Source organism: Ciconia boyciana, chromosome 3 (genome assembly GCF_034638445.1).
Source record: "Ciconia boyciana chromosome 3, ASM3463844v1, whole genome shotgun sequence".
NCBI lineage: Eukaryota > Metazoa > Chordata > Aves > Ciconiiformes > Ciconiidae > Ciconia > Ciconia boyciana.
In genome coordinates this window covers 1,590,526-1,610,322 of record NC_132936.1, presented here as the reverse complement: position 1 = coordinate 1,610,322, position 19,797 = coordinate 1,590,526, and the positions used below count along the sequence as shown (strand labels likewise).

General features: G+C 49.5%; 1 protein-coding gene across 1 annotated transcript; it reads left to right on the top strand.

The window, feature by feature from the left end:
- The first annotated feature begins 694 nt into the window (after positions 1-694).
- On the top strand, positions 695-9,255 carry NUGGC (nuclear GTPase, germinal center associated). The gene is given in 11 exon segments (XM_072855461.1): positions 695-905; positions 1,917-2,032; positions 2,516-2,566; positions 2,568-2,675; positions 4,400-4,557; positions 6,627-6,655; positions 6,658-6,768; positions 7,330-7,434; positions 8,092-8,228; positions 8,772-8,873; positions 9,196-9,255. Coding segments are annotated over 11 exon segments (1,188 nt in total).
- The last annotated feature ends 10,542 nt before the right edge of the window (positions 9,256-19,797 follow it).

Below are 19,797 nucleotides of genomic sequence, written 5' to 3'. Positions count from 1 at the left end.
TCTTAATTATATTTGCTCTTTCATACTTTTTTTTAATAGTCCAGTTTTGAAGTGATAATTATCTGTTATCTCTAGGACTACTGTGATTAGTAGCATACATAAGGGTAGCAGCGTATCCAGGATGTGACAATTATAGAATCACAGAATCGTTTAGGTTGGAAAAGACCGTTAAGATCATCGAGTCCAACCGTAAACCCAACACTGCCAAGCCCACCACTACACCATGGCCCTAAGCACCTCATCCAAACGGCTTTTAAATACCCCCAGGGATGGGGACTCCACCACTTCCCTGGGCAGCCTGTTCCAATGCTGGACAACCCTTTCCGTGAAGACATTTTTCCCAATATCCCATCTAAACCTCCCCCGGCGCAACTTGAGGCCATTTCCTCTTGTCCTATCACTTGTTACCTGGGAGAAGAGACCGACACCCACCACCATCTTGCCTCATCTACTTGCAAGGAAGTATCTGTTTAACAGTAAATTTTACATCTGCTGTTGAGTCTGTCTTGTCAGTCTCCATGTCTCCAGCAAGTCTCTGTCTTCTCCCACTCTTGTGCATTAAATCACGCACCCACAAGTGGAGCTGACCCTATTCCGAAGCACACTTCAAGGTTAAGCCACGGTGTCCTGCAAAGAAGCCAGAAACATAAAACTTCATAAAAGTCCTGCTGTGACCCCAGAGGAGGTAGCGGTGATGTCCTTCTCAAATCAAGGCAGTGAAGAACATGACTATGCTCTTCTCTCCCCTTCAGGAGGATCTTGCAGTACTTTCTTTTCCTGGAGCCACCACCTTTTTCAGAAAAAGCTTCCAAGCGACTCCAAAGCTCTGCACAAGGCTGATCTCCTGTACATGGTCAGTGCCCAGGAGTACTGGAAGGGGAAGACGCTCAACAAGGAAGAAACTGGTGACATTGGGGTTTTCTCTCTGTGTGAAGCACGCAGGGACGCTTTGCACGCTTGCTGAGTGAAGCTAACCCTGTGGGAGGCGTGGGAATAGTGCCTGGGTTTGGAGAGGTCCCTGGAAATTTCCTCTTCCTCCTCCCCCCCCCCCGCCCCTTCAAACTAGTGATCAAAAATAGTGCAGAGGCAAGAGATGATCCCTTGAGCACAGCCTGGCCTTGCACCCCTGCAATGGTTCTTCATAAGAGGCAGCGTATCGAGATCTTTCGGTTTCCCCGGTTTCTGCATCGTTCAGTATGTCCCGTGTTGAATCCATAGCATTCTTGGATTTGCATCTGGACATTTTACCATGCCAAATACCTTGCACTGCTACTGAGTACTTAAAATGGAATTGCATTAAAACCATGTGAAGTGCTTTTGCTAAAATCCTTCTGGCTTGGCATGGATTTTTGCCCTGTTCTCTCTTTTGAAAGCCTGTTCCTCTCTTTCACTCCGCTCAACGTTGGAGTGCTGGCCATATAATTATTCTATTACCTTTTGATCCCAATATTATTGTTTTCCCAGTCCTTCAGAACTAGGACCTATTGCTATAGCCAAGATGAGACCTTCAGCATGAGCCTGCGCTGGCTATGAATTTACCTGGTCCTTTGCTTATCTACAAAAATCTTTTTCAGTGCTTTGTTTCTCATGCAACGTCCCATCCCCAAGGTGCTCGTATAGTTCTGTGGGACCAACCCAAGTCCTCGTGGCCCCCACATCCCCACCCTGTGCTCTGATGGACTGGTGCTTGCACCTACGTGGCTATGTGCTGAACCAGACCAGACAACTGGTGTGGCAGAAGATGAATCCTTAAAGCCTTTCTAGAGATTTAGGATCTCCCATGGGCCTTCTCAGGCCACCGTTTGTGAAACGCTAATGTCCCAGATGTTCTGCAGAAGGAATGAGTTTCCTTGGGGTCTTCAAGAGACGTGCTGCCCCCTTGCACTGCTAACTTCACCTTGCTTGCGTGGTTTCAGAGATCCCAAAGCTGAGGGAGTACTTCTAGACATTTTACGTAGCGCAGAAGAGGAACATACTGATGGATTATGTGACAGAGGTTTTGGTCATTTTCTCACTGATTCAAGAGTCTCCAGTCCAACCAAGATGCATGGGTTTGTCCAGAACAGCTTCAGAGAATACCACTATTTTTTCTTTGATGGGCAGGTGATAATGGCTCCAGACAGGATATTCTTCTTTGAGCAGGCAACTTGTGTCATGTGTTCCTAGCATGACACATATGCAAACTGCCGGCAAAATATCTTGCAGTGGGCTGACAAATGCAACGAGGCACTGCTGCCCAAAATAGCTGCACTCAGCTCAGCTTGACTGCATCTCCTAGAGCTTCGCCAACAAGAAGCACCCGAGCTGTTCTCCAGCTCCCGGTGACACAGAGGGACAGTTTTCATCTAGATGTTTCTGAGCAATGTCCCTGGACTGGGGGAAGTGGTGGGGGAACAGGGGCAGCACTGGTTGCACTGGCTGCAGGGATACTTTCAGGGTTAGGTTTACATTGCATCCAGCATGAAGGTGTTCACTGATTTTTTTTTCCCCCATTGTCCATTCATTTCAGTAACAGCATGTGAAGAAAAGTCACTTGAAAGTCTTAATTATGCAGAAGATCGTTGATTTTGGAGGAAGATATTGAGAAATGTTTTATACCTATCAAACAGCCACTCAATAAAGGTGTAGATCAAGCAAAGAGGTTGTATAAGAAAAGTATCCACAAGATCCTCAATGTGAGTATAAAGCAGTTTATTTGGAACCCTAGAATAATTTAGTTTGGAAAAGACCCTTGGAGGTCTGCAGTGATGGCTAACACCGACGCTAGGTCAGGCTCCCCAGACCTTGTCCAGGCAATTTTGAAAATCTCCAAGGTGGGAGTCTCTGCTGGGCTGGGTGGCATTGATGCCCTAAAACCAGCCAGCTCAGCGGGATGTCTCCGATCCTGGCTGGGTGGAGAGAGGGCTGACGCAGGAGATGGGGCACATCAGTACGCCAGTCCCTGAGTGACCTTGGGCAGGTTGCTAAGATCTGTCCCAGACCCACGCAGGGGCACAGAGGGTTCTGAAATGCTCTCGTTCCAGCAGCAGATCCTCCATAGCCCCATTCAGCTACTGCCCAAGGCTCAAGGCACCGTAGTTCAACGGGAAAATGCCTCCCAGTGCTGAAAGTCTTCTCCTGCACGTGCTTGTGCCTGAACACCAGGCATTTCTTTGCTTGTCCCTGTAGGAAGGCTTAGCTGGGTGGCAGCTGGCCCTGGCAGGAGCCATGCTAGCCCTGGGAGTCCCTTGCAGTGTCTTAGGGGTCTGCAGATCCGAAGACCATGACTTGCTTTTTCCTTTCTGAATTGCCTGGAATTTGAATGCAAACTCAACCGCCTTGATGCATTTTGGATGCTCGTCCTCAGGGCTGGGATGTGAAGGTCTGCTCCCTCCTTGCAGATCTTCCTCTCATGGTAGAGGATGACCCCCTTGAGCAGAGCAAGTGCAAGCCAGACTCTGTAACTTGGTGGCCAAACCAGTGACCTGGAAGAGAGGGAAACGTGTTGCTTGATTAAAGCCCAATTCAGATGCAACAACCACGGGATAAAACACTGCAAAAGCACGAGGCAGCTTTATGACCGTGGCTTTGTAGTGGCTGCTGCAGAACATGCTGAGACATGACGCTTCCTACACCCTTGCAAGGCGGCCCTGCATGCTGAGGCAGGGCATTGCTTCTTCTGCAAGGCCAGATGCTAAACATCAGTGTGGTGGTTTAACCCCGGTGGGCAGCTCAGCACCACCCAGCCGCTCGCTTGCTCACCCCTGGCAGGGTGGGGGAGAGAATCAGAAGTGTAAAAGTGCAAAAACTCTTGGGTTGAGATAAAAACAGTTTAATAGGTAAAGCAAAAGCTGTGTGTGCAAGCAAAGCCAACCCAGGAATTCATTCACTGCTTCCCATCAGAGGGGGATGTTTGGCCATCTCCAGGAAAGCAGGGCTCCATCACACATAGCGGTGACTTGGGAAGACAAACCGCCATCGCTCCGACTGCCCCCTTTCCTCCTTCTTCCCCCGGTTTTATTGCTGTGCACGATGTCATACAGTCTGGGATGTCCCTTGGGTCAGTTGGGGTCAGCTGTCCCATCCATGTCCCCTCCCAACTCCTTGTGCACCCCCAGCCTACTTGCTGGTGGGGTGGGGTGAGAAGCAGAAAAGGCCTTGACTGCGTGTAAGCACTGCTCAGCAATAACCAAAGCACCCCTGCGTTATCAACACCGTTTTCATCACAAATCCAAACCCCAGTCCCTTACAAGCTGCTATGAAGAAAACGAACTCTATCCCAGCCAAAACCAGTACAATCAGGCTATAAAAAGCCCAAGATACTTGGAGCTCAGGTCCCCTGGGCTTGCTGTGTACTGCAGATCATAGTCGGGCATCAGCCCTGTCTGTGCCTTACTCCTCTGTGTTTCCCATCCTGCAGCGAGCCCACGGGCACCAGGGTTATCACAGGACACTGAAAGCCGTGTGCCTGAAGAAGGAGGTGTACGCGTCCCAGACCTTCTGCCGGATAGACATCAATGGCCCCCTGGCTCAGCCCATCTATGGAAAAATTGACATGAGTTTTGGAAACATATTCAGGTGAGAGACTCCCTTCCCTGCGTGAAGTCAAAGGGTGCAGAAAGGGGCCTCGAGGTGCCATGGCTCATCCCCTGCCCCACAGCAGGATGGAGGATCCAGCCCGTTTCTGATGGGTTTTTGTCCAACCTCCAGTATTGAGGACCTCGCACTGTCCCTAGGCAACCTACTCCATCACTCCATGAACCCTTGCACTAGAAAACTTCTCCTAACATCTAACCTTAATGTCCCAGCTCTGTTATTCCTCAGGGTTATGGAAGTAGGCTGTTGCTTTCTGCTTCCCAGTGTCGTATCCTTCATTGGAAGACTCCCATGTTTCCCCTCAGCCTTCTCATGGTTGAACGAATCCATTTTCAGTCCTTCCTTGTAGGACTTGACTTTTCATTGCCCATCCACAGCCTGTCTCCAAGTTGCGTTCCCCTGAAGCACGGTGCAAAACCTGGCGTTGCTGCTCCGAGGAGAGAGGCTTGCGCAGTGGGATGCCCTCCTCCAGGGTATCTTCTCACTTCACACACACCCCGGGGCTGTCACCTATTTTTATATCCATGCATAATCATTGATTTGCTGCTGTTTAAACCCTGCTGCTGCCAGTCAGCTCTTCCCCAGGCAGCATTTGCAGCTCTGGTGCATGGCTCCACATGTACCTGCCCGGCCGGAGGGTGCCCAGCACTATTTGCTTTCCCACCACCTTATAGAGAATTGGATTTGCTTGTAGCCAAAGCCAAATTGGTTGGCATGAGTAGCCCAATCCAGCCAGTCCAGCTTGGTGTTTGCTCACAAATTACCCATATTTACATGAGTACACACAGAGAGGATGGAGTGAGGTGGCAGTCAGGAGGAGGATTTAATGAGAAGGTGGGACAGGCTGTGGTGCTCAGGTGCAGGGCTTGGCCAGACAAGTGTGTTGAGCAGCACCTTGCACTTGATCAGTCCCTTTTCTCCCCCTTTCTCCCCATTTTCTCTTGTTTGTTCTTCCCCATCCACCTCAATCCTTCCCAGTTCCCTCCCAAATGAATTTTTTGCCCCAATTACGTTTTCCCTAATGATCCTAGTTTTGCTACACGCATTCCCAAACTTGGTATTTCTGATATCTTTACCTACGATATCTTGGCCTTGTACGGTGTTGCTGATATGGGTACCTGGTCACCGCTGCCTTGCAAGACTCTGCTCCACCAACGCTCCCCAAGACTCCCTTGGGGTTCCTGGTGAAGTTTGACCGTCTCCCTCAACCAGACATGCTCTCTAGCTTTGGTCAGCTTCTCAGCCTCTTAGATGTCATGTTCAGCAGTTTCTCTGCCATGCCCAGCAGCTTCTCATGGTCTGTTCAGGCAGCAGAACCTCAGACCGTAGCTGTCCACCCACATACATTTACACCCTTAGCACCAAGCACTGTCAACAATGATATAAACCAGAGATAGTTCATGCTTCAGACAGCCTGAGATTTGCCTAGCAGACAGGAAATAGAAAGATGGGGATAGAAAAGAGAGACACTAGAAGAAGGTGAATAACCAGTGAACAGAGCTAAAATGAAGACAAGTTTTCATCCGGTTGCCTGTTTAACCCGAGGATCATTGTGCCTCCTGTGGCTCCTGATTGCCCAGTGTTCAGCAGACTTGAGGAGCAGGAAAATGCCACAGCACCCCAAAACCTGGACCCATGGCATGTTGCGAGTGACTTCGGGTACCATCAAGTGGGACGTGAACATCATCCCAACCACCGTGTCCTGGAGGAGACCTGCTCAGGTCATTGCCGCAGGACCAGGAGAGCTTCCTCCAGCCACGATGGACTGGGGTAGCATTTGTATCTTCAGGCTTTGGAAAGGGACAACTCATTGTGTCCATCGTTTGCTCCTTTTCAATGAAAAAAAATAACTAATGCCACATCCTCAGTCTGGACTATCTAAAGGAAGTTTCCTCTTTCTGGGATCGTGGAAATCATGCTGCTCTGCTTCCTTTGTCCCACCCTGCATTCCTATGGCTTCCCCTTGGCTTCCTGCTCCATCAGGGTGGGAAGACGGTGGATGATACAACGCGCCTTTTTCTCTGTCCTCAATTAATTTATTACCCCAACAGGATCCAGATGGGTGCCTGCTCCACACCGAAGTCTGCCTTGACATGTTCAAAGATGCCATGCAGCAGGAACCGCAGAAAGCCATGATGAAATACCTGGTGGCTGACATAAAATACAAGCTCAGGTTCCTTCAGCAGGAGCTGCGCTTGCCTTGTGAGGGGAGAGGGAGGATGCCTGCGAGGGGCTGTGCAAGCAAGAATGAGCACTAGGAGAGGGAACGGGGTAAAGCACAGTCTTTGTAGGACTTGTTGAGGCGATTAGCTCTGTTTCAAGGTGCTGTAGAGGTGAGAAAGGGAGATACGAGATGTTCCACCTTGTCTTTAGCAAGTGTGGTATTGAGGAGGGTGTGGCGTCCATGCACTTGTTCTTGTCTCTGGGCATAAAACTTCCCAGTTGGGCATTAGAACAGAACAGAACAGAACAGAGTAGAATAGAATAGAATAGAATAGAATAGAATAGAATAGAATAGAATAGAATAGAATAGAATATTTTCAGCTGAAAGGGACATCTTCCATCTTCCTTGTAAGTCAGAGCACAATGGAGAGGTGTTGCCTGCTGGCACCAACTGTTCCAGTCATCTGTTGAATGCCACACTTTAATTTAGATCATCTTTATGAGATTATTATTATCAGGTTGTTAGCGTAGATCATTTTTTTTATGACCGAAGCGATGGTGGCAAGCATTTGAAGTTATTCTTGCAGACAGACTTCATCATCAGGGAGACTGAAAAAGTCATCCTCCAGAAGAAAGCAGAAATCTACCACTCCCCTACCATACCCATTCAAAACGACCTGCTGCCATGCTACGAAGGTATGACCAGTCACCTCATCTTTTCTTCATTTTATACTGAAGGTTCTTTTGTTTTTTACAGAATAACCCCAATATGGGCTCAGAAGAAGAGTCCAGGCTTACAATTTGCCTGTTGAAAGCCTGGGAAGAAATCCACAGGGCAAAAGGATTACTTGGTCATCAACTCAGAGAGATTTCTGAACTCCAAAGTAGATCATGCTCAAATACAGGAAATTAGCTGCCTGTTTTACTCTAATACGCTAATTCTTGAAACTACGGATTTTCTTCGAGAATTAATTGTTGTTTGTCTATATTTGAAGGGCATCCTTCATGTCTCCTTTAGCACCCTAAAGTAATAAGCTCATGAATTCGTTACTGCCTTCCTTTCCCGTCAGTAGGTGGCATACTCAGAAAATGAAAAAGATAAAAACCCAGAATCCAGAAGTCACTCATGTTTGCTTTAGGAAGACACCTTAATTACTTGGTTAGTTAATTCTGAAAATGGACTGCTGGGCCAGTTAGCCAAGCCTAAGCAGGAGAGTGTCCTGGAGATGGGTCACCTCCAATACCGCAGTGTGAAGCACTGCGTTTTCCTTTCCCAAACCACACCACTGGCCCTCCTCCCCATGGGCATCTTGGCTGTGGATCTCAGTGTGACAGTCGCCACTTGACCAACAGATGCTGCCAGGCGAAGTGGAGTACAAGCCTACAAGAGGATGCAAACCGTCCTTAGCAAGGGTATAAAGAGAGAGTTGGAAAGGGGAATGCTTGAAAAAGCACAGGTGAGCATGAGAAGGCACTTCCAGGACCTGAAGGTAGGTTGGGCACCTTCTTGTTCCTTGGGGACCTCTCTACAGCCACAGGTAGTGTTTGGGGGTAGAGGACAACATCCCAAAAAAGGATCTGGTGAACACGTGTGTGATAACGTGAAGGCATCTCCTTGCAAGGCGTTGGCATCAGGAGGCTCTTACCTACACTGGGAGGCCACCGCTGACATTGCTTTTGCAGCAGGAGTCATCTCCAGTGGTGCCCAGAAGCGTTCTTAATCTGTTACAGCTGCTCACCAGTGTTGACCCAACTTAGTGCAAGGCACTGATGTGGGTCTGAGCCCCGTACTTGATGGTCTACCCCCAAACATCTAACTTGACTAGAAGTTGTCATCCATAATTGGCACCTACAGCACTCCTATCTTCAAATTAATAATGATTTGAGCTTTAGAGTAGCTCAAAGCTGCTTCCTCTGTGTCTGAGAGCTCCTCAGCACCCACGGGCAGTAACAGGGGGGCCTGGGGGGCCGGCGGGGTGAGAGGCTCCAAGCCCTGTCCCCTCCCTGTGTGCTCGGCTGTGTGATGGCTGCAGGTGGAGATCATCTAGAAGATGAAAAAGGACTTTCCCGACATGCTCAGCCTCGCCTTTTGCCCATGGGACCAATTCAACAGCAAGCTGCCAGGTACAGTCCCGGTGCACCGGCTTGGGGGGTGATGTTTTGTGCAGTGCACGCAGCCCCAGGTCCTGCACCCCCATTTTGGAGGTACAGCAGGGAAAGGCAACAGGACAACAGGACTTCCCAGCTGTGGTATTGCCCAAAAGCTGCCCGCTCTTCTGCAAGTCACCTTTCTCTTGCTGTGCTCTAGTTCCCAAACCTTAAACACCGAATAGCCAAACCCATAGGAGAAATGAGCTCCGTGACTATGGTGGATCATTTCAGGAGCAAGGAAAGGTGAGAGATTTCCCATGAACCAGCTGTCTTTAATAGATTTCTCTTTTCTTTGCCGACTTGCAGAATGAGTTCTTCTTCATCCACACCATTCACGAGAACCTGCATTCAGCCAGAGATGCTTAGAGTGCTGTGGGGACCGTCTCAGATGGTTCAGTTTTATTATTCATGTCGGTGGCTTGTTCTCTTTACTCTGTGGGTTCATAAGCAATCACTTCAGGTGAATTTTTCCCCCCTATAAAAGCAATTCTGAGGTATTTTGTGTGCATTTTATGATACTGCATAAGTAAGAGTCCTGTGCAATCCCCAAGCACCTTGCCCCTGCATGCCATGATGAGTCCCACACCCTTCAGCAGTGACCCTCCATCCCAAGGTTGCTCTGACCTTGACTCCTCGTGATGGGTATCACCCTAGACCATAGCGTTGATGCTCTCCCAGGAGGAGCAGGATCAGGATGTCCGTGTCTCTGACCAGGTTATTGGGGTCCCCCCATCCATCACACCTCTGTGCTCCTTCATGTGTGTGGAGACGAGCCTTTCCACCCCCTAACCCACCATGCTTACATGCCAAAAGTATCCTGATTTCACCTGCCATGCTTATATCTCTTTTGATACTTTGGATTTTGCTAGTAAAATAAAAATGTTCAGAACAAACTCGCTTATACTTAGTGTACTCACGTGAAAGACATGCTTGGATAAAACCAGCCCCAAAGAGCTGCTTGGGAAGCGCTTCCCTCTGCAAAATGACCCGATGAAATGGGTTTAACAATTCCAGAGGAAAGCAAGGCAGAACCTCTGGGGTCTTCAAAGGAGAAATGGCACCAGCAGACAACCAGCCTCGCAGCGGGGATTTCACAGCGAGGACAACACTTTTATGGCAAAGGAAAAGCTCACGAGAGATGGAGAAATATCTGGAGGGAGCACTGAGAAAAAGCTAAGTGGGGAGGACAGGGGTGCAAAAGCAAACATGGGAAAAAGCTGTGCAATACCCCTGTGGGAAGCCCCTCGCTGTGTTGTGGGAAGTGCGTGCCCATTGATAATTAACCTGCTGCAGCGTCGTAAACGAGCGTCTGTGTCGCGTTCCTTGTTTGAAACCCAGGGCGACTTCTGTACAAGCAAATTAATTGGTGCTAAGGCTGGTTATGGCCCTTTAGTCACGTCGGGATGCTGTGCCCAGGTACGGCGTGGAGGTCCTGACCAAAGCCCCCAGCTCCAGGACTGCTTTGGAGAGGAGAGAGCTTAGCAGACTGGCCGTGGCTGGATGGGTGGGCTCTGGCCAAAGAGCAGCCCTGGGCAGGTTTAATTTAGCCCTAGAGCCCTTTCTACGGTGCAATGAGAAAGAAGGAGCCCATGAATTTTGGGGTGGGGGCACTGCTGCATGGCTTCTACGTAGGGTGGGAACAAGTGATGGCCGAGCCCCCATGAACTGGTTTTGCTCCCTTGGATGTTTCCCAGGTGAGGAATCAGCCTGCCCCGGCTTTCTGCTCACTGAAAGCAGTTCCAGCCTGCCTTCACACCTCGGCCAAAAGCCAAGCAGCCAAATTTCTGGGGGGGTCTGAGCTTCAAGCATCCTAGGGGCAGGCTTGGAGGTAGTGGGGATGCTTGGCCATGGGTCTTCTGGACCCTAGCCGAGCACACTCATCTCCTGGCTGGTCCACATCAAGGAGCAAGCCTTCTCCTGGCTTTTCATCCCCAAATCTTGCCTATCTTTACCATCCCCCTGACTTTCATAGGGTGTAAAATCATTTCCCCTGCTCTGCTGCTGATCCAGCATCCTGGGGCAGCTGCGCTGGAGGCTTCCTCGGCTAACGAAGCTGTCCTGTGCCAGGACCAGCCATCGAAGGGGTGAGTGGTGAGCACTGGTCATGATCCAGTGCCTGAGCGATGACACAAGTGACATCAGCTGAAAAATGTCTTAATTATCTTCTTTTTCTCCCTCAAGCGGTTCTTGAAGTACAAATGTCTGAGGTCTTATCACTGCTCCTCTGAGCACAGCCTGGTTGTGGAAAACCAGGGAGAACCTGGGGATGATGAGGACTTTGGGACAGGGGGATTGAAACTGCAGAGGCTCAAGTTGAGAGGGCAACCTGTGCCATCATCTGCTCTGCTTCTACAAGCATAGGAGGGGACCTTCCCCAGGCTTCTGCTGCCCTCCACACCGACTCATGCCAAATTATTCTGCTTTCACCCACTTGCAGATTTCTGAAGGATAAAGCTTTCCAAGTTCAACCAGATGCCAGGACCTGGGAAGACACAGCATCTTTTAAACTGCATTTCCTAACAGAGGAATGGGCTTTTTAGAGTTTCTCCATTTTGCTTGGGGACAAAACATGTGATCACCTGTCCTGGTTTCAGCTGAGAGAGAGTTAATTTTCTTTAGAGTGGCTGGTATGGGGCTATGTTTTGGATTTGTGCTGAAAACAGTGTTGATAACACAGAGATGGTTTAGTTGTTGCTGCACTGGTCAAGGACTTTTCAGCTCCCCGTGCTCTGCCGGGTGCACAAGAAGTTGGGAGGGGGCACAGCCAGGACAGTTGATCCAAACTGCCCAAAGGGCTATTCCATACCATATGGCGTCATGCTCAGTATATAAAGCTGGGGAAGAAGAAGGAAGGGGGGGATGTTTGGAGTGATGGTGTTTGTCTTCCCAAGTCCCCATTACGCGTGATGGAGCCCTGCTTTCCTGGAGATGGCTGAACCCCTGCCTGCCCATGGGAAGGAGTGAAGGAATTCCTTGCTTTGCTTTGCTTGTGTGCGCAGCTTTTGCTTTCCCTATTAAACTGTCTTTATCTCAACCCTCGAGTTTTCTTACTTTTGCTCTTCCGATTCTCTCCCCCATCCCACCGGGGGGGAGCGAGCAAGCGGCTGGGGGGGGCTTGGCTGCTGGCTGGGGCTAAACCACGACGTCACCACGGGGAGCGGGGATGGGATGCCTGCATGAAGGTTTCTTCACCCAAATGTACCATTCGTTTTAGGGAGCTACCCTTGTGGTAGTGTGTCCATCATGCCGATCTTGCTTTGCTCTTTCTGCCCTTTCCTTCAATGTCCAACAAAAAACACAGCCAGGAGTGATTTGCCTGGCTAAGGGGACTTTGGGACTGGTCCAAGGTTTGCTATAGTCTCCCCCCTTGGGCAAAGGCTGTCCTCAGGGATTTTGGGACCTGAATTCAGGTCTGTGTCAAGGCTGATTAGAGAAAGCTGGCTAGGAAAAGACTTTCAAAGTAGAGGGATTTTGACACCCGTGCATTTTGGGTGTGAAGAGCTGTGCTGGCCATCCCCAGCTCCTTGGATGCCCCTTGCAGCTCCGGTGAGAACGGGCAGCAGAGTTTAGGCAGCTGCCTGCCCTGAAGTAGACATCTACCCCAGGTCAGGCGAGCCACCACCTAGACCTTACCTCCAGGGATTATGAGGGTAACGAGCTCAAATGTCCAAACCTGGGTGATTTGACTTTCATCCCTATACACCTTTAATTCAGGCTTCGGAGACTGATTTCTCCCAAAGTCAGTGATAAGAGAGCTCAGATTATTTACCATGAAGCTTTGTAACTCTATTCACACCTGGTGAGGCTGTGATAATGAGGACGTCCTTTCAACGTGAAAAGGTGCAGAAGGTGAAAATGCAGCTGAAATACCCCCAAAGTGACCGAGAATGCTGCAGGAGGAACAAGAGGCTCTTAAAAACTATGAGTATGAGAAGCCATGAGTGCGTCCCAGCACCGGGGCAGGCCAGGGAACATGCCTAACACACAGCAGGTTTTGGAGAGGGATCATAGCCCTGCCTGTAGCGGAGGGAAGAGAGGCAAGAAGGCTGCAGCAGCGCGCAATCATGACCATTTCTATGGAGAATCTGGTCCCCAGATCCTGATGGAGCGATCTCGGTACTGTCTGAGGAGCGAGAGCATCCCATACTGGTCCCCCGTGCCTGCAGCCACTCATTCTGATTGCTCCCTGGCAAAAGGGCCCCTTGGCCCTGGGTATCTTCCCCACCAAACTGCACTGAGTAGAAATAATGGCAATTTTGCAAATAATACAAATCTAGCTCCAAGGTTTAGCCATGCTCAGAGGGTTTGGCAGAGGCTTGTTTCTAGAGAGAAAAATAAAACCAGGAATTGCCTACTTGGATTGATCCAGAGGGATGCATAAAGCAGATTTGGCTCCCTGACAGCTTCCGCCCATAAGGAAAATGAGCTGTCCTTCTTGGCATCCCACGGAAATATCAGAGGAGGGATTATAGCCTGGAGCAAAGTAGAGGGAAGTCCAACAGGGTCTCCTGGGACAGAAGCCAGGAGCGAGTGGAGAGCTGTGTGCCGTCTCCTGCAGAGCCCCTGGGAGCTTCTCCCACTTTGGAATAGGCCAGCCAGGGTTTGGAGCAGGAAAATGAGGGAAGGGTAAGGATGTGAGAGAGCAGAGGCCATGCTGCAGAAATAGCTCTTTTGGGAGGTGGTGGCGGTGGAATTGCTGTATCTAGCGAGGAGAAAACTCCCCTGATATGTGCATCTGCTATGGTGGTCTGCATTCAGACTAGATCTCAGGGAGAAATGTTTTACGCTGAGGGTGGTGAGACACTGGCCCAGGTTGCCCCGAGAGGTGGTCGATGCCCCATCCCTGGAAACATTCCAGGGCAGGTTGGCCGGGGCTCTGAGCAACCTGCTCTGGCTGAAGAAGTCCCTGCTCGTGGCAGGGGGTTGGACTGGATGGCCTTTGAAGGTCCCTTCCCACCCAAACCATTCTGTGATTCGATGATTCTATGATTTCTCCTTGCACCCCTCCTTCAAGTCTGCCTTCAACCCCATCCGCATCGGGCTCCTTGGCACCTTCGTGCATTGAGCCCCGCTGAGCTCTGGTGGGCAATGATGAACTTGGTCTGTTTGGGATAACCCAAGGGAAGACTGGGGAAAGAAACAGCTTTCTCCTTTCTGCTCCACACAGCTGGACTTGGCTGGAATAAAGGTCTCTGGGCAAGCTTGTGGGTGGAGGGGGCATTGCAGCCCCCCACGCTGCTTCTTCCCATTGCTCCCTGTCACCTACGTTGTCCCTGTCCCCAGCCAGCCCGTGCTGTCCTGCTAAATCATGTTCTCCTCGCTCCACCCCGGCCAGGAGTGGAAGGATGAGGTGAGGAGTCTGTTCAACCTCCTGGGATCCAGAAAACTCTCAGAAAGGGGCACGATCCTGCGATGGAGATCAGCCCATGGATGAGGGATTCCTCAGTTATTCTCCCGATGCCAAGGGGATCAAGACAGTGGAAAACCAGACACTGGACCCATTTGCAACCAGGACAGCAGCGATGGGGTCAGGGTGGTGGACAAAACCCTTCCATGATGGGCTCTGGCCCCTGATCAGGCATGTGGAAGTGACTTTCCCCGTGTCAGACCTGGTGCCTGAAGGTGTTGTCTTCATGGATGTCCCAGGGACAGGCAATGCCAACAGCAAAAGGGATGAAATGTGGAAAGAGGTGACTGGCAGGTTGTGCTGCATGGGGAAAACACAATTGGCTGGGAATCACTTCAGTATTTCCATGAGTCCTTCTTAAAGGGAGGCTGCAAAGAGACCAGAGGCTCACGGCATAGGAAAGAAGCCACAAGCTGAGCAGGTGGAGATGATACCCCAAACTCTCCTGCAATGTGCCAGCAGAGCCATGAGGATGTCCGAGCTCAAGCATCCCTGCCAAGAGTCATGTCTGAAACCACGAGCCCAGCACCAGCACCGATGCAGCGCTTCTGGACCCACAGTGTCCTTGATGCTCCTGGTGTCCTCTTTCCCTTTCTTTCCCTCATCCATTTGGATTATCGTTGATGTTGAATGTATTTTCGGGGCCAGAGTACATGAAATCATGTTACAAGAGGCAATTAAAGCTTGCCAAGCTGGGAAGTGCAGCAATGTCACCTTGGTGGTCACCAAGATGCTGTAACAGCCTTCATGCACGGTCCAGATCCCACACGAGCAGGCTGGAGAGGGGATGTTCTTTATCCATGGCAGGATCAAGTCTCATTCACAGCCTCTTTTACCCACCCAGTGTATGGAAAATGGCATTCCACATAATGACTAATTCCCAGTGACATTTTATTTTTCTAAGCTCATTATGCATTTAAGAGCATTGGCACCCAGACCTGTTTCGGGGCTTTACAGCATGACCCCATTGCTATGCCAGTAAAATCTGTTTAATTGCCTTTCCCCAGCGTGATTTTGACCTGCTCTAGCCCTTCTCTCATCCCCCTTGTTTTCATTGCCGTCTTTCTGACTCACACAAACCATCCACTTCCCTTCACCATTCGTGCCAATAACATCCCTCTGCCCAGACAGCTTGGGGGGAATTGCCCTTTTCTTCTGCCCATGATGGGCTTTCGGGGATCCCACCACAGAAACTATCCTTAATTCAAAGGAGTTTGGAAGGACTGTCTTGTTCTGGAACAGCCAAAATTAAAGGATTTAAGCACCTGGGGCTGAGCTGAGCCAGTTGTTATGGGTTGTTATGCGTTGGACTGGCCACGCTGTCATCTTTCTGCAAACTGTGCCGCCTGCTCTCGCTAAAGGGCACGATAAAAGGTTCAGCTTTGTCATGTTTGCTAAAAGAGTCTTTTTTCTTCTTCTTCTTTTTTTTCCTCTTCATTCCCCCAGGAACACTGGAAGGATGGAGGTGAGTATTTTCTGCCTTCTTTCCGTGGTCAAAATCCTTATTCCTTTTCTACCAGAGTATTTCCAAAGAGCAGAAATGAGAAGAGCCCCATTTCTCTTTTGAGGATGACCGATGTCTCCCATGGCTTATAAAACGGAGTAGCCAAGGGCCCTTGTTCATCATGGGCAGAGATGCAGGGGACGCTTCGGCATTGCCATATGTATGGCTTCAGGACCAGAAGACCCCGAGCCCTGCCGCAGTCCTGCCTGGTGCCGGTCCGCCAGTGCCAGGGTAGCTGGCATGGGGGCTCTGCAGGCTTCCAGCCGACTTATTGACAGCTTTGCCTTGGCTCAGGGGAGCTTTGGTAGCGTTGGGAATTTCCTCCTCCTAACATTCACTATCTTTAGTAATCTAGAAGGCTCTGTGCATGCACGATGCCATTTTGGAGAGGAACCAGGTATTGAGAACCAAAAAGGGCAGAGCAATAAGGGAAAAGATGCAAGCAGAGTAATTTATAGAGAGTTTCCTGGCTGGGAAGGATTATTCATTTCTAAATTTTGGTAACAAGTGCATCAGTTACGGTGCTAATGTTTACACACGTTTCTTTTCCCACTAAATATGACAGGCTCTTTTTTTATTTCTATTTGCCATGAAAACATAAATAGCAATATCCGAACTTCCAACTTAGTTAATATTTTGTGGCCAGTTTTACCAAACTGTTTGGGCACCTGGAAGTGTAGTGCTGTCCTGTGGGCATTGCATGGGTTATCATAGAATCATAGAATCATTTCGGTGGGAAAAGACCCTTAAGATCGTCGAGTCCAACCGTTATCCTCTTCTGTGCTGTTATAAACCCCTTCAGTCACTGATTTGTGCCCAAATACCTTTAATTAAATGCAGAGGCGATCTGCTCTGTCTCTTCCTTTCCTGCACGATCTGCAGGACCACGCAACAGCACCCTCATTCTTGGTTGTACCGGTATAAATACACACAGATCTGAGGCAAATAAATGGGCACCTACAAAAGTTTCTCTGCTTTAGAAAGCTGGGCCGTGACAGCACAAACAGCCTTTGAAACATTACATACCCTGATAAAAAAGGGCTGTACCTTTTATACCCCTTTTATACACTGGGAGATGTTTGCTTGGGATTTGTTAAGTGCTTCTCAGCTGCTTTACCTTGAGCATCACAAAGTATTTTCACTATAGAAGCACAATGACTTCACGTCTAGCACAAGCTAAACAACATTGCTCTAAATGTATATAGCTCCACATACATACAATATAGGAATATACTAAAGATGAAGCTCTGGGGTTGTAGAGGCCAAATGACAAGCAGAGAATGACAACAAGACATGTGGAAATACCTTTGTAAGCTCTGCGTATGTGTGTGGGGGGGCTATTTAGTTTATGCATTTATTTATCATCCTGGTTTGTGTTCTCCGTAGACTTGCATTGCTGCCTTTCATTGCTCCGAGGGGCTCCCACAGTGGCAGCTCCTGGTAGCTGTTTCCTGGCAGATTCTGCCTTAAAAATGGCATTTTTCATCTCCGGCTGCCTGCTGGTGACCTCCCATTGCCCCCAAACACGTGCTGTGCTTTGGTCCATGTCCCAGCTTGGTGGTGGAGCTCACAGCCTCGTGCATCCGGACTGTGCACTGAGCAGAAGCTGGAGCAGATATTGCTGAGACCTGGTGTGGCCATGCGCTCCCTCCCCAGCCCCGCATAAGCAGTAACCATTAGTGGGGGTCCTGGCGGCTGCAGCCGGCTTAAGGTGGACTTTGGGGATGGATGGCAACTCGGTAGCCAAGGGCTATCTGGCGTAGTGACCCAGACGTCCTGCTGGTGTGCAAATATGACTAGAAGTCAATCATCTTACTCCATAAAGAGCGGACAGCCCAAGGCCCGTTGAGCTCTCCTGCACGGCAGCGGGCTGCACGCCAGGATCTCCCCTCGAGTAGGGATGCCTCTCAAGGCTACTCCTCGAGGCTGAGAGATTCCTTATCGCATCAGATACTCGGTACGTGAATTGGGAATAAGCACGCTGAAACTTGTAATCTTAGCTAAGTGATAGAAAGGATTGATTGCACATATATAATCCTTTAGACATAAACCGTTGACAAAGCCTGGACGCAGCCGCACCTAGACTCCTCTCTGAGAAGGAGTTTAGAAGGCAAGGGGGTCCTCTCTGAACCTCATGACTCAACGGGAGGGTCTCCCTGACAGTTTTGTCTGACCCTGTCCTCTATGCAGTAAATAATTACGTATACCTTGCCATCAAATCTTGCTAAACCGCTGTCACACTGAACTTTGTTAACTCCCTGTTTTATATCAATAAAATATATTGTTGCTTCTCTCTAGCGAGTGAACTGCATCACTCTTTCCGCAACAAATTGGCATAGCTGGCAGGATGGCAAGTAGTATCACCAATTATTTATGGAGGCATGGAGCGAATCCAAGTTCCAACTTCTCAGAATAATGGGCTCATGACAGTTGGCATAATTCAGAAGCCGTCGAAGAGCACCTAAAGGTATGGAGGAATGCGTTAGCCCTAGGCATTCCCAGAGCCGTGATTCATGGTCAGCCTACTGGCATTATCTTGAGTCTGATTGAAGCATTCCAGAAATGAGATAACGGTGAAAGGAAGGAGCATATTTCAACTCCTCCGCGCCAGTTCCCAGAAAGGGAGACAACCCCTTCCTCCCCCTTAGGGAGGAATTGCAGGGCATGAAGCCAAAAAACGAGTTATGCCCGGAAGGCAATTGGGCCTGCCCGTCTGGAAAGTGGAAGCTTATCAGTGGACAAGTGATGATGGCCCATACATTTTAATTCCCGTTGGTCCTCAAGGACAATTGGTGAAGTTTTTAATGATACGGGAGCACAAATTTCAATACTAACTCAACTAGATGCTGAGAAGCTGGGTGTGCGATCCGGATGGCAAAGAGTTAAGATTACCGGTGTGAAGGGAGCGAGTGTTGTGTGCCAAACTGCCAAGGTCAATTTATGGCTCCCGGGCAAGAAGTGCATGGTGACTACTCTCTTTGCTATTAAAGATCATCATGAAAATATTTTAGGTTTGGGTGTTTTAAACGGACGAACCTGGCGCCGGCCGAACGGCAGTGTGTGGTCCTTCGGCTCAAACGCCCATCCCAACCCTGGTAGAAATCGGGAAGCTCCAGTGTGGGCTCTTCACACAGCCCCTGCCCTCCCCGAGTCAAAAATCACTAACGTACCGCAATATCCCATTTCCGCTGCGACACCAAATGGAATTTCTGAAGTCATCGCTGATTTGGAGAAACGACCACTCCCCATATAACTCACCTGTCTGGCCGGGTCGGAAACCAGATGGGAGGTGTGTTTAACAATTGATTATCGGTGCCTGAATGCCAATACAGCCCCACTCACATACCAAACATTGCAAACTTCACAGCGACTTTGCAAGCAGCTGCACGCCCATGCATGGCAGCGCTAGATGTAAAAGATATAGAATCATAGAATCGTTTAGGTTGGAAAAGACCTTTAAGATCATCGAGTCCAACCGTAAACCCAACACTGCCAAGCCCACCACTGCACCATGGCCCTAAGCATCTCATCTACACAGTTTTTAAATACCCCCAGGGATGGCGACTCCACCACGTCCCTGGGCAGCCTGTTCCAGTGCTGGACAACCCTTCAGTGAAGAAATTATGTTCTTTATGGTTCCCTTGAAGGAGGAGGATAAAGAGAAGTTTGTTTTCGCTTGGGAGGGAATACAATATCCCTTTAACAGACTCCCACAGGGGTATAAACATTCACCCACGATTGCTCATGCTGCACTTGCTGAAGTTTACAGACGGTCTCACTCCCCCAGGAACTGAAACTGTACCAATATATCAATGATATTCTGATCGGAGATACTTCCCCCGAGAAGGTGGGGGAAGCGGCAGCGGCAGTGTGGCAAGCACTAAATAAAGCAGAAATTGAGATTCCACCTGGAAAATGTTGGGGACCAAGTAAAGAAGTAAACTTTTTAGGTACTTGGTGGATAGCAGGCAGTGCAGTGATTCCTCTAGATACCTTA